We start from the raw sequence: 13,573 nt of genomic DNA, 5'->3' as shown, positions 1-13,573 counted from the left end.
ATTACCAGTTGATCATTTGCTCTGGTGCCTGTGCTACACTTTCAGGAAGGCAGTCCCTTTCCTTTCTTCCCTTATGCATTTAAAAAGGTCAGTCATGCCTTTTAACTTCCAATTTCCAAAACTAAAATGATGCAAGCCTTCTGATATTGTACCATACGTTTTAGCACTGTATTATCCCTGTATTAGAACTGTATTAGAAGCATAGGTGGGAAATATCAAGGAAGTTTTAAAATGACTGCAGAAATCCAGAGACATGCTCACCCTCTGTGAATGCCATGTGATAATTATGATTTGTATGTGTTGTACCTGTGCTACTTTGGGACCTTTCTGAAAAAACACCAGATGGGCTTGAAGTCTCCAAATGTCTCCCAGGATAACTGTTTTCTCCTCATTTCACCCATCAATGACACTTCTTGAGTAATCTTAGCAGCCCAGGGTCACAGAGCACAACGATATACTTTTTGAATGAAGGAAGAAAGGATGTTTTCTGGCAGGGAACAAAGAGCAAGTTTGTCACCAAGGGCCGGTAGGAGAGAGGGAATTTGGATGCCCTGACTTTTGTGGGGTGATGCTTCAGCATTTTTTGCTTCAGCTGTGAAGCAGGGACTGGAGAAGTGAACGCAAGTGTGTGCTTCTCATTTTGAAAATGAGGTTCCAGGGTTGTGTTAGAGGTACCAAGAGTCTTGTTAAAACTATGCCATCAATCCATTTTGTGTTCTCCTGTCTAAGTTGTTTATCAGGAGGCAACTTGGTCCTGGATTGCATGAAATACGAGACCTACCCCTATGTGAAATGCAGTTTCTGGATTCTGGCTGGAATCTCTGCTCTTCTCCCCAGAGCTGCTCAGCCTCAACAAATGGGGATCAAAATCTAGTTCAATGGCATGCAAATCTGATGGGCCTCTTTAAGTTCTTAGACTGCAGAATAACCTTTCTATTTGTCTTTAAAGATGATACAGCAGAGGAAACAGTTTCTCTCTAGAGTCCTATTTTGCATCCTCCAGAAGAAATGGAAGGAAAATCTGTAATTTCAGTGGTGGAAGCTGAATTAGGCCCATAACTTCATGACTCAAACAATTTGAATAACTTGCATTGCCTGTAGCAAAAATACTCAGTAACTACTTGCAACCTATTTTCTTCAATTGCCTAATTTACATAACTTTTTCAATCAGATTGAAATGTGTAGCAGTTCTGAAGGGTAGCAGCAAATGAATTTTGAGTTTAAGGAAAATAAATATTAATAATAGGTAAGTTTTGAAATAAATTGTGACTTAGAAGTCCCAAAAAACTACAAAAAATTCTATCTGACCTATGAAAAACAAGTTGTTCTTTAGTGCAAACCTCTAACTTTCAGACCAAGTCAATTTTTCTCCCAAAATTTATAGAGCTGTAAAAACCAGACATTTAAAGTGTACGTTCACTGAAACTTTTATTGGAATAATTGCTGATTACCGTGTGTTACATCTATCTTTTAGCATCTTAAAAGTCATACCCAAAGTAACTTCCTTTGAAGTAAAGTGTGTACCCTTGCAGAGCTGGAAGAAAAATGTTTGTGAATAAGGCTGGTAAAATACTGGCAGCACTCTGCAACTGGATGCCATTTACATGACTGCAGTTACTTTTGCTATCCCTTAACATGCTTTTTTTGACAAGTAGCAATTTTATTGTCTTTGCAGTTGGCTGCTGAAGTTCAAGAGGATTTTTTCTTTGGTTTTTTTGTTTTCAATTCTTAATGCAGAGGTGAAAAATCTGTTCCTTTTACTTCTACAGAAAGTATGTTTGATTCTCCCAGGAGGCAATTTGAATACAGATTTTTCTCTTGTTGTCAAGGGGTAATTTGCAGGTGGATGTTTTTTCATTGCGGGTTTGAGCACAGCCAGAAGCTGCACTGCACACCAGCCCTGAGCTTTGCCAAGGTAAACTTGTGCAGTGACATTGGGGTCAATTCGAAGCAATTAGCTTCAGCATTATGCAGAACTTGACATTTTTAGTCCTTTCAGATAAGTCTTCTGAAAATGACTTTATTTTTACATTTTATAAGCTTTTGAAATATTTTTTTCTTAACACACCTATCTTCTTCCTTTCCCCAAACATTGGCTCTGTGGGCTGAAGTTTTGAATGTGTTTTCCTTGATAGTATTTTCCTCCCAAAGACAGTTTGAAATCCCTACAGCCATTCTCAAGTTATGGGGTTTTCCTCTGGTGCCTCCTGATTTCCTACAGGGCCTGTTGTTCCTTTCTCAGTCCTGTGTGTGATGTTGCATCTTTTATGTAGGTAGTGGATCATGACTAGATTTTTATTTTTACAGACATCTGCATTGCACGAGGAATTACATTCACCTGAACCTCTTCACCTCTTTTATCCTCCGGGCTATATCTGTTTTTATTAAAGATTCAGTGGTGAAGTGGATGTACAGCACAGCCACACAAGAGTACCAGTGGGAAGGACTTATAGCCTTCCAGGTAAGGGCAGACACTGTGGCCTTTCTCAGGATATTGGAGTCATCACTGTGGTGTGTTTGCATGACAGCAGGTCATGAACTTAATTCTTCAGCTGATGGCATGACATGTTTCTCTAACTGTGGGAAGTTTGCCCCCACTAGACAGAGGAACAAGAAAATATATATATATATATATATATATATATATATATATATATATATATATATGTACACATATCTATATATATACATACACCAATGCCTGTATCTTCTTTCTGTGCTGAAGTTTCATTTCTTTCTAGCAATGACAAGAGGGCATTTATTTTCCTAAGCCAGCACCTTCTTGTGATAGAACTGTCCATCTGGTCTAATGACCAGATAAGTTGGTTGTTCTTGTTCATCTCTATATAATCTCTTGGTGACAGGAAAAAAAGGAAGCATCTGATTAAAATGTGAATTTGAAAGCGTTTGGAAAAGCTTTAGAGGAACAGGCTAATTAATACTTCTAATTGATGAGAGAGGATATACAACTCTTTTGTAAATATGATGAAAGTGTGCCCTTCCCCATTTGGATTTGGAATGCAAAATGCACTTGAATCCTCGAAGAAAGGTAGCTTTATTATCTGTATAGCCCTTGTAATTCTAAAACATGGGTATGGCATTTACTGCTGCAGTACAGGGTTGGAGCTGTAAAGGGAAACTCTCCTGATGCATCCTTAGTACCATCCTTTTCTGACACTGCCTAAGGCAGAAGTGCTAAAACGACTTAGTCAATCTCATATGATGGTTGATTTTTTTTTTTTTCTCCTCTGCAATGTATCGGTTGCCAGAAGATAGCATTGTAAAACACAAATGGTTTGGAAATATTTGTATTGGATTGTCAGTCATTTCTTCTTTCCAAAAAGCATAGACTTTATGATTTTACACACGGTTTACTCAAAGTGGTTTCATCAGGTCTGATGGATATATTAATTAGGTAATTGGTTTTCATACTTATCTAAAGCCCTGCTGATCACCTCTGTAATTTATCAGCAATGAGAGAATTTGCACTTAAATGGGGTGCACTGGGCAACATTGCTGTTCTATGAAAATATCCTTTGCTTTGGCAAATAGTCAACCCTATGGCATCCACTCTTTTCTTTTTAATAGAGAAATGCTCAGCTGCAGAATAGAGTATCAAGGAAAGGGAAAGATTCACTGACTGTGGTTGACCGAGCACCTTTCACTTGTTCTTTCATCTGTATTTGTGCTTTTCAAAATATAATCCATTGCTTATTGAGGAGAAAATACAGAACATGTACTTATTTTTTTTAAAGGAGTAATGCTGTTGAAAGCATCTGTCTGCTGTGTATAGCACCTAGTACCGGCTTCTGCCCCTTCAGTAATAAAATACATGATTAGTTTAGCAAGCTTTTTTTTGAGCAGCAAGAGTAGGAAAGAGAACCAGTCTTTTGGGTTAATATATTTTGATTCTCAGTCTCTGTTGCATTAATTTGGGCTGTGCTTTGTTCCATCACAGGAATCACTCAGCTGCCGTTTGGTGTTTGTGATGATGCAGTATTGTGTGGCTGCAAACTACTACTGGCTGCTGGTGGAAGGCATGTACCTGTACACACTGCTGGTACTTTCGGTCTTCTCTGAGCAGAGGATTTTCCGCCTTTATCTCTGCATTGGCTGGGGTGAGTTGATTTTTCCATTTGTCCGCCTGTGGCTGCACTGGCAGATGTATAACAGGAAAAGTCGTGTGTCTGTCCTAGTGCTGCCCAACTTAAGTCCTGCACTCTGCATTCCCTTTTTGTTCCCAGTCCCTTACCTTGTTTGAGCTGGAGGGTGTGCTCACAGCTCCTGGATGCTCATGGCACAGAGGCTGTGGGACACTGCAGAAACTCACCAAACCAGTGGCAAGCTACTTTTCCTGCAGGACATCAGCTTCCCAGAACACATTATGTGTGGGTGGTTCCAGCTGGGTGTGGAGTTTTCTGGGCTGCCCTGCTTCATCTCCTGAAAGTTTCCCACTGCTTTTAAAGACATCTTAACTACTTGTGGTGCAAAATAGCAATGATGCTTTGCATCTGGGCCAGGACAACGGTAGAGAAATGGTGGCAGCATGAGGCAGGGTGATGCAAAGGGGCTGATGAACAAGGGGGTGCTAGCTGGGAGTTGTCAGGTTGGCTAAGTGGGCAGTGCAGGTCAAATAGGGATTTTCTGGGAAAAAATGGTCAGGGTGCATGTGCCATGGGCATGTGTGTGCTTGAAATCAAGGACTGTGATGCCCTGAAATCAGTTGGTTGAGCAAAGGTCACCTTCTGCAGAAATGCTAAAGCTTTCTTTCACTGTACAGCTCACCTGAAAATACATTACAGTTTGGGATGAATCCTAGTTTTGGAGTGATCTTGCATGTACTTTTATTGCATTCTCTCCCTTCCTCTTCACTACCCTCCCCTTTTGGTGGAATCAGGCCACTTTTGGAAAGATGAAAGTAAATCCAAGTAAATACTACAAGTGCCTTCACAGATGCTCATTTGAACATTTAAATTGCTTTGACTCTCCTCCTCTCTTTATGGAATTCATTTGTGACTATTTTAGCAAATTAGTTCACTGGAAAAAGGCATATAAATGTCTTACTGTAAATTACCCAATTCTACTGAAAATCGATATATAAGGAGGAAAGGCTTTTGGACATATTGATAGGATTAAATATATAAATGCAAATAATAGCAGTTTCCTCCTGGAGTTTTATTTAAAGTTCTGTATCTTCCATATTCTTTTATCTTGGGCATGCAGCAAAAGCAGCACCATTTTGTATAACATTTGAACTATATATGTTTTAATCAGACCCTCAATTCAATTTAAAAAAAGGGGGAGAGGGAGCTATCCTGAAGCACTGACTGAGGTCATGAAAGGAAATGGAAAAGAAATTAGAACAAAATTATATCTAGTCAAATCCTGAGGGGATTGTGTTCTTTTGAAAGAAAGGGTTAGGCTGCTTTTGGTCTGAATCACTTTTATTTAGAGTTTGTCTCCTGCAAAAGAAGGCAGAAACAGGTGATAATTATTTTGGTTTTGTTCTTCCTTTACAAAGCTTGTTTTACTCTTGTATATTGAATTTCTGGATGAGTTTGTGGAAATGAGCAGCAATGCAAGAACTTGGTACTAGATATATGGGTTTCATCCAAGCTTTCTAGAAAAGCTCTGTCCGTGCCATTCAGTTGTTATCTGTACAGTTTCTTGCTCTTCCATATGTGTCTGCATGTGCAAACCTTGCCAATGATTCTCCACCTTCAAATGGAGAAGCATCTGCTATTTCAGTGCTCCCAGATTAGTTACACCAGATAACACTTTCATCTCTTACTGGGGGGAGGATACGAAGATTTTTCCCTTTCTTTCTGCTTCTTCATTGATGATTCCATTTTTTGGGTGCTCAAGTCCCTCACCAGGTGACTTTCTGCTGTAGGCAATGCTCAGAAGATTTTGATTTAATTTGATTTTTGAGCTGCGTGATAGCCTCAGTGTAATGCTGAGGCTTCAAAGAGAGACAGGAGGTTCCTGTTTGAACCGAGAGTGTTCTTCTCTTTGAAATAATTAATCAACTGTAAAAAAAAAAGTGGAACAAAAATAAAATATTTATTTGTTTGTCGGAGCTGATTTGATGCTCTGACCCTTTGTTCTATTAATGAGTTGTCTTCTTACAGGATAATTTTTTAACTTGTTCATTTCTCATCATTTGATGAATATTTATGTATAAAAATTTTATACTTGAATTGCTCAAAAACATAGTCACTTCATGTTGTTATTTCTTACAGTTATAACTGAAGTCTGTGAGCACTCAGACATACCAGAGTCTGCTCTCCTGAATTCCAGGGTACTGAGCTTGATGTGCACCCTCCTCACTGCCCTAAGGATCTTGAATTCCACCATCTCATGGTCACTGCAGCTAAGGCTGCCGTTGAGCTTCACATTCCCCACCAGCTCCTCCTTGTTGGTGAGAACAAGGTCCAGCATGGCACCTCTCCTCACTGGCTTCTCTGTCACTTGGAGAAGGAAATTATCATCAGTGTGATCCAGGAAACTCTGGGATTTCTTATGCCCTGCTGTGTTGTCCCTCCAGCAGGTATCAGAGTGGTTGAAGTCCCCCAGGAGGATCAGGGTTTGTCGCTGCAAGGCTGCTCCTGTCTGGCCGCAGAAGGGCTTCCTGCTCAGGCAGCCCACGAGAGACTCCCCCTATAATGTCACTTGTGCCTGTCCTCCCTTTAATCCTGACCCATAAGCTCCTAGTCAGCTCCTCATCCATCCCCAGGTGGAACTCCATGCATTCCTGCTGCCATTGATGTACCTGGTGAAATGCCCTCCTGCTCTCCCCTGCCTGGCCTTCCTGAAGAGCCTGTGGCATTCTGTTCCAACACACCAGTGAGGAGCTATCCCACCATGTCTCTGTAATGCCAATGAGATCATAGCAGGTACTGGCACTGGCATCCAACTGGTAGGAGTGGGGTAGATTAAGGATCCCCTTCCCCAGCAACTTTAGTTTAAAGCCCTCTTCCCAGGCTTGGCAAGCCTATGACTAAAGGTTCTCATTTCCTTCTCTGTCAGATTCATCCCACAGTAGACCAATTGTTCCAAGATATTCCAAATACATTTTTGCTATATGATAATACTAGGTCAGTTCTAAAGTCAGTTATTAGACAGTAGTCCATTTATTATGAGTCCAAATGAGCAATTACTCTTTGCTTTTGAAGTGTTTATAAAGGTAAAAGTCTGTTTATCTTATGTTACTGTACTTAACAACACCTAGAAGTTATAAAATCTTGATAGACCTATGGAAACTAATATAGTTTCATAAATTGGGAGTCATTTATACTGACATCATGTATATTGATAGGATTCTATAAACCTTCCCTATTATTTGTGAGGTAACTGTATTCCTAATGGCCACTTCCTTGCTGAGATTTCATGCCATACTAGACTTTGAGATGGCAGTGTTGCATTTTTCCTATTTCATTTAATGTTGGATATGTCCTGCTTATGTCTTCTATTTCTTTGTCAAAGCAGACTTTCATACATTTGTGTCAACCTTAAGTTCCACATATCTTACTACAAAAACAATTGTCTAGTCCATTTTCAATGCTGATGGAGGGAAAAAAAGGGAAAACCACTTAGCAGCATCAAACCCCCCAAATTTTTAATAGGCTAATGGACAAGCAGGTAGGTGAGAGGCTTCCTTCACTCTGGGGGTCAGCACAACAGCAGCTAAAACAGATGTTGATTCACGTAGTCATTTATGCTTGCAGAAAAGAGAATCTGTTGCTGCACACTGTTGGTACCTGGTGCTTCCTTGAGAAATCCTTGCCCATGGATCTCACTTTCTAGAGAGAAGAAAACACATTTGTAAGAAGGGGGTGAAAACGCCCAACCTAACTACAGGGATCAGGATCATTACTTTTTTGTTTTGTTTGTTTCTCACTATGTGCAGACTGGTCTGAGTCAGTGTCCAGGACACCAACCCAGCGTTCATCATGTCTGAGCCCAAGGGAGGAGTTGCTGAGCCTGACTTTGACTCTCAGCTATCAGTGCTGTACTAAGTAGTCTCTGGAGAAGAGCAGTTTGTACTGTAATGCTGCAGTATCAGCAGATTTTAGTGGAAAAGGGACCTGTTCACATTTAGGAGTAGGGAGGAGGGAAGGGGGAAACAACAGGAACATCCTACAGTGACTCTGAGTGACATCCAGACGGGAAGAATGACAGGAGAACATTTTCAGCACTCAAGGCTAAGAAGAAAATGCTAATAAACAGCTAAATATTCTCTGAGCTGCTGTGGCAATTTTACACCTAGTTGCACTTGCAGCAGGAAAATTGCCATAAAAAATAAATAATCTGCTTCCTTCCAAGCTTTGGCAATCCAAAGTTGCTCTAAGGAAGAATACTTTGAGGAATGAAGCTATTAAAAGCAGGAATCCTGGCTAGGGCATCAAAATCTACATCCTGATTGCAAGGAAGATCTGACTGGAACAGAGCCAGTAAGAAACCTTCTTTTAGAAGCCCAGTATGAGCTCACTGTAGCAAAGGATGCATTCGTTGCACTGACCTTCTTTTCTGTTTTCAAATGAAAACTGTGTTTCAGAGAAGGATGTAAAAATAGATTTTGTATCCAGACTGATCTTGGTAGGAAGTACATGTCAGGAATTCCACTTAGTTGTCTTCACTCTGTCTTCTAGATTCAACTCTTTTGTGTTTTTCCTTACTTCAGAAGAAAAACAATGTTCCATCTTTTCTTCTCACATCTTTAGTGCTTTTACTCTTTGTAAATCTACTAATATTTGTTTTTCATTTCTTTCAGTTCCTCATCACATCATTCTTGCACTCATTTATCAATCAGTTGATCAAGTCAAAGTTTCTTGGATGCTTTCTGAGAGAAAGAGGAATGGAATTGTTCTGACAGCAGTAGAGTCCTTCTGGTTTGTGTGCCTGATTGTCTAAGAGGTTGAACTTACCGCATGTGGAAACAAGGGATGTCAGGTTACAGCTGAGTTACTGAAAACAGACCTAAAATGCTGTGTTCAGAGTATGTCCTTCTTTAAGTGTTTCAGCAGGATGGCAGTGCTTTGGTCCTACAGAGACAAATTTACTTCAGGAAGAAGTAAATTGCCGATTAGGGATGTGAGGCATGCGAGGATGAGGGGAGCCTCTCTTGCTCCTCATGCCTTCCCTGAAATTGCCTCTATGTAAAGAGAGGTACAATGCAAAGCTGCAAATACAGTGTGTCTGAATGGAATGGAATGGAAACTTGCTTGCACGTGGAGGTAAGGGAAAGAAGATGGCATGGAATAGCACCACCTGCTGACACCTCTCATGGTAACGGGGACTTTGTGGGTTCCAGAACACACCTGAGCTTTTCTGTTTTGTTACCAAAACATCTCAGACCCGTTAAATGAAGAGACAAGCTGCTATCAGCACATGGTAACTTCCATTAGCAGCCCCAGGAATTTCTTGCCCCTCTAGTTAGGGATAGTGGAGTATTCTGAAAACATCAGCCTGTGCAGATTTTCTCAAAATTTCGTTCTCTTACCTACCCCATCCTTTGGTCATTCTGAAAAATGACTGGTTTTCCAACTTTTTTTTTCTTACTGTGGAGACATCTGGCCAGGTGTAGAATATATAAGCTAGAGTGAAACTAAGTAGGTCGTGCTGCTTATTTATGCAGTGGTGTGTTAAGATGTTGATTTGGCAGTTCCATTACTTTCTCATAATCCATAATATGTATTATTATTGCAGCCTATAATTCAGATGCCCAGTCATTTGAAGTTGAACTTTATTAGCTGAGCTGTCAGCACGCTTATTTCCTGGTACACTTGACAGATTTCATAATCACCATGTAGTGTTCAAAGATTTTGGGTCAGCTATCAGCCTGCAAGAATAACTTTGCAGAGTTTATCATGAGCAGGCTGTTGCAGTTTCTGGCATCTTCAGAGTGATGCAGTACAGAAGAAAAAGTAGATATTACCACTTCCAGAATTCAGAGACCTTTCTCTGGTCAGTTCGTCTAGGAGAAGATCAATCTCAGAGCTTTCTGTATGACAAAAAGCAAAACCAGAAAGAGTTCAGCCTACACCTTAAATAAATGCATTTTATAAATGAGTGCAGTTTTTTTCTTGGATATCTGATATACTTCGAATAACAGCCGCAGGAGAAAGAAGGGTGGGACTGAAACTCAAATGCACCAAAAGTGTTGTGTTGGAAGCCCATGACTGGAATACAGCGCTGATTCTGTTAATGAAACATAGTCATCTGTGGTGTTTATTCAAGGAGTTGTACATGGTTTATGTCCACTGTCTGCTCAAACCAGACAGAATTCTGACCGAGTGAAGTAGCCAGAATTATATATGCATTTATATAGGCTAATTAGATATCAAGATTGTTAATTAGTCATTGGAGAGTCTCAGTGATCCTTGCAAACTGCAGCTATTGCAGAGATGCTTCAAACTTGCTCGTATGCTGTTATGGAATGGCTTCTACAAGCTTGAAGTGAATTAGGGAATGTTCTTGGGGCAGTCTCCTCTTCAGATCTTCACTAGGGCTTTGGAAAGCTGCATGTATTCCCATTTGCTGGGACTGTGTCCCAGACAGTCTCCAGAGCCACCCATTTCTCAGGACCAGGCTTTGTGAATTTGGTAGATGTCAGGTGGTATCCATGTAGTAAGGTTTGAACATCAGTGCAAACTCATGTGTGTATTGCACTGTTAAGTCTTGGTGTCTCAGACTAAAATGTGCATTGCCAGCATGGAAAATAGTGTGACTGATGGTGCTGCAATACCAAGACACCAGTGGTGTGCATCACAAGTGGGAGTGGGCAGAGAATGTTGAACAAGTTGCTTTATATGTGCTGCCTATTAATTTGTATAATATTTGTATAGCTGATGCAATTCTATTATACCAGCCTCCCTCTAGTTAGGCTCTTTTGAAATACAGTGTTAATAATACATTCTCAATTCAAATGTTAAGTAATTTGATTAAACATGGAGAGATTTCTGATGTATCCAGAAGACAGAGATAACCTACAAATCATTATTGTTATCACTTGATCTATCAAATGATATATCCACAGACATACAGCCTTTGTGCTCTCAGTGTTCATATCTTATCCTGTAGGTTTCATATTAAGATGTCTAAATGCTCAGCAAAATCAAGAAAGGAATAATTCAAACTATAATTTGTTTCTGTGAATCAAAGTCTCATTTGGTTTGGAAGTGGTGTGCAATGAGCCTGTTCTTACTCTCTTTATATTACTGTCAAGGCAGTATAGAGTTTTTTGGTAACTTTGCTCCCAAAATACTGTGTGTTCTCAGTATCAAACACATCCATGGAACATAGTAGCTATTTGCCCAAGTAATCTCTACTCAATTCATTATCTTTGCTATTATTCTAATTACTGGTATTCTTTCCTTGCTGCTCTTTATTCTCTCTTTTTTTTATTATTAACTGATTAAGGAGAATATTGTTATTCTGTATCTGTAGTATTTAGCTGTTCTGATAGCAGAGAAATTCTACAGTACAACAAAAGAGAAGGTTTTTTACTGATAAAACCCAGAAACAATACTGCTTGAGGTGTTCAGACTGCGGGAGATCACCAGTTTCCCTGTGGCTTCTGCTGCCATGAACTGTGGATTTGCCCTGTGCAGAACTTAACTGCTGCAGCCTGATGTTCTTATGGTCCCTTGCTTTACTGGTTCTTAAGAATAAAGTAACAAAGTACACTAAATGGTGCTCTTTCTGTACAATGCACATGCAGCATCAGACACTGTCCAAGGATGAATTAGACCATCTTGGTCTATCCTCTGGCACAAATTCCTCATCCTGCCTTTTGAGTCACAACCTGCTTTTCTTCCTTGTGCGCTTTTTTAACATTCTCTGTACTGAGTATTGGTTGGTAGATGAACTTCAAAACTACTTTTGTGATCTAGGCTCTTCATAAATGAAAGAAATTAATTAGAGAGCCTTTGACACTGTAAAGCAGGTAATGAGTGCTAGCTTACTTGGCTTGTCTCTCTGCCCTTTACACCCCAGCTGAACTGACCAGCTGTAGCCCATGCACTGACAGGTGAGGGTAGGGCCAAGCCTCTCCTCACTGCCACAGCTTCGTCTGCTGTCTATGCTGCAGCCAGTCAAGTCCACGCCAGTACCATAGCCAGAACTGGGACTTCTATGGGTGGGGAGAACACATGTGGGTGTGCCCACATTCCCTCTGCCATGGGGGGCTTGTGGGGCTGGGTGTGCTCCAGCCTCGACACCAACAGACAGCCTGAGCTTGGTCCTGCTTGACTACAGTGGGTGACCCACAGGCAGAAATACGGACACGAAGGTTTTGGTCAGAGCACACTGCACCCCTCTCTAGCATGAGTACAGAGGCTAGTAGAGCTTCCAGAAATTAAATTCCCTTGGCCCCTCTGTGAAAATATCCACAGAATAAGTGGTGAATGCCTGTTATGGGGCAGTTGTGTTGTTCATTTTTCACGCCTGTTGGGAACTAGGTGGGAGCCCACTAGTTCTGTTCATGGCCATCTGTGTTGGATAGGAGCTGCAACCCTGACACCCGCTAATTATGTTGCTCATCATTATGGGGGAGGCAGGGGGAGTTGTTCTCCTCTCTGCTTTTTCCAGTCTCAGTGTCAATGTCAGCCTTGTCTCCTCTCTTTTCAGGTGTGCCAATGCTGTTTGTTATCCTCTGGGGAACTGTCAAGTACCTTTATGAAGATGAGGGGTTGGTTTCGTTCTGATTTTTATCGCTATCTCATTTGTGCTGTATGTGTGCACCAGCAGGTCATTGTTTGCTTTCTGTTCAGTGTGGTTTGCTTTGGCAATGTGCTGAAACATCACATAATTGCTTCTGTTTTGTCTGAAGGTCTTGCATAACATTTCAGAAAGGAGCATATGTTTTTTTCTATCAGAATTTTCTGCATGTCTGAATGAATCTATTCTTTTGCAGGTCAAGGAAAGGTATGTTTTGTTTTTCTGTACTTACAGTATCAACAATAGAAGTCATCATACCCAACCAAGACCATTCCTGATACTGTGCCTTTGGCAGTAGCCTTTACAGTTGTTTCAGAGGAAGGCAGCAACCTCCCACAGGATTCTGCCTGTGATTTGTAGTGATTAGCCTATGCCTAGCAGCAGAGAAGTGATTGCCTTTTCTTGTTTAAGCTCCCATTATTTAGATTTTCTTAAAATAAAGGCGCATTCTCTGTCTGCTTATGTTAGTCTTGCTGGAGTCAACTGTGTCACGCATGAGACTGCTGTAGAACACCAAATACTTTTTGTCCATTTTTACCATGGTGGCTGTTCAGAAAAAAATTACCTTGGTATATGCTTTATATACCAAATAGCATTGTAGTTTGTTGGGGTTTTTTTGATTTTAAAAAAACAAACAAAAGGGAGGAAAGTGGCTTCTTCTTTTTAGAAACAGTGGCTGCCTAGAAATATTTGGGTAGCTTGCTTTGTGATGAAAGAAGTAAATTTGTGCTCTTTCATTTTTATTATTAACTTATTATTTAATGGGTTTTCCTCTTAGTTTCCAAACTATCCAGCCAGCACTTTTCTAGAGGATTTTTTTTTCTTTTCTTTTTTGTCCCAGGCAGAATCATTG

General features: G+C 40.4%; 1 protein-coding gene across 1 annotated transcript in view; it reads left to right on the top strand.

The window, feature by feature from the left end:
- GLP1R (glucagon like peptide 1 receptor) overlaps positions 1–13,573 on the top strand; it is an 81,821-nt gene that overhangs the window by 52,234 nt on the left and 16,014 nt on the right. Inside the window, exons 6-8 of the mRNA XM_039569725.1 lie at positions 2,308–2,461; positions 3,959–4,118; positions 12,631–12,691. Coding sequence (XP_039425659.1) covers positions 2,308–2,461; positions 3,959–4,118; positions 12,631–12,691 — 375 coding nt within the window. The remainder of the gene's footprint in view (positions 1–2,307; positions 2,462–3,958; positions 4,119–12,630; positions 12,692–13,573) is intronic.

This window comes from Corvus cornix, chromosome 3, assembly GCF_000738735.6.
Source record: "Corvus cornix cornix isolate S_Up_H32 chromosome 3, ASM73873v5, whole genome shotgun sequence".
Taxonomy (NCBI): domain Eukaryota; kingdom Metazoa; phylum Chordata; class Aves; order Passeriformes; family Corvidae; genus Corvus; species Corvus cornix.
This window is presented reverse-complemented; position numbering and strand designations above follow the sequence as displayed.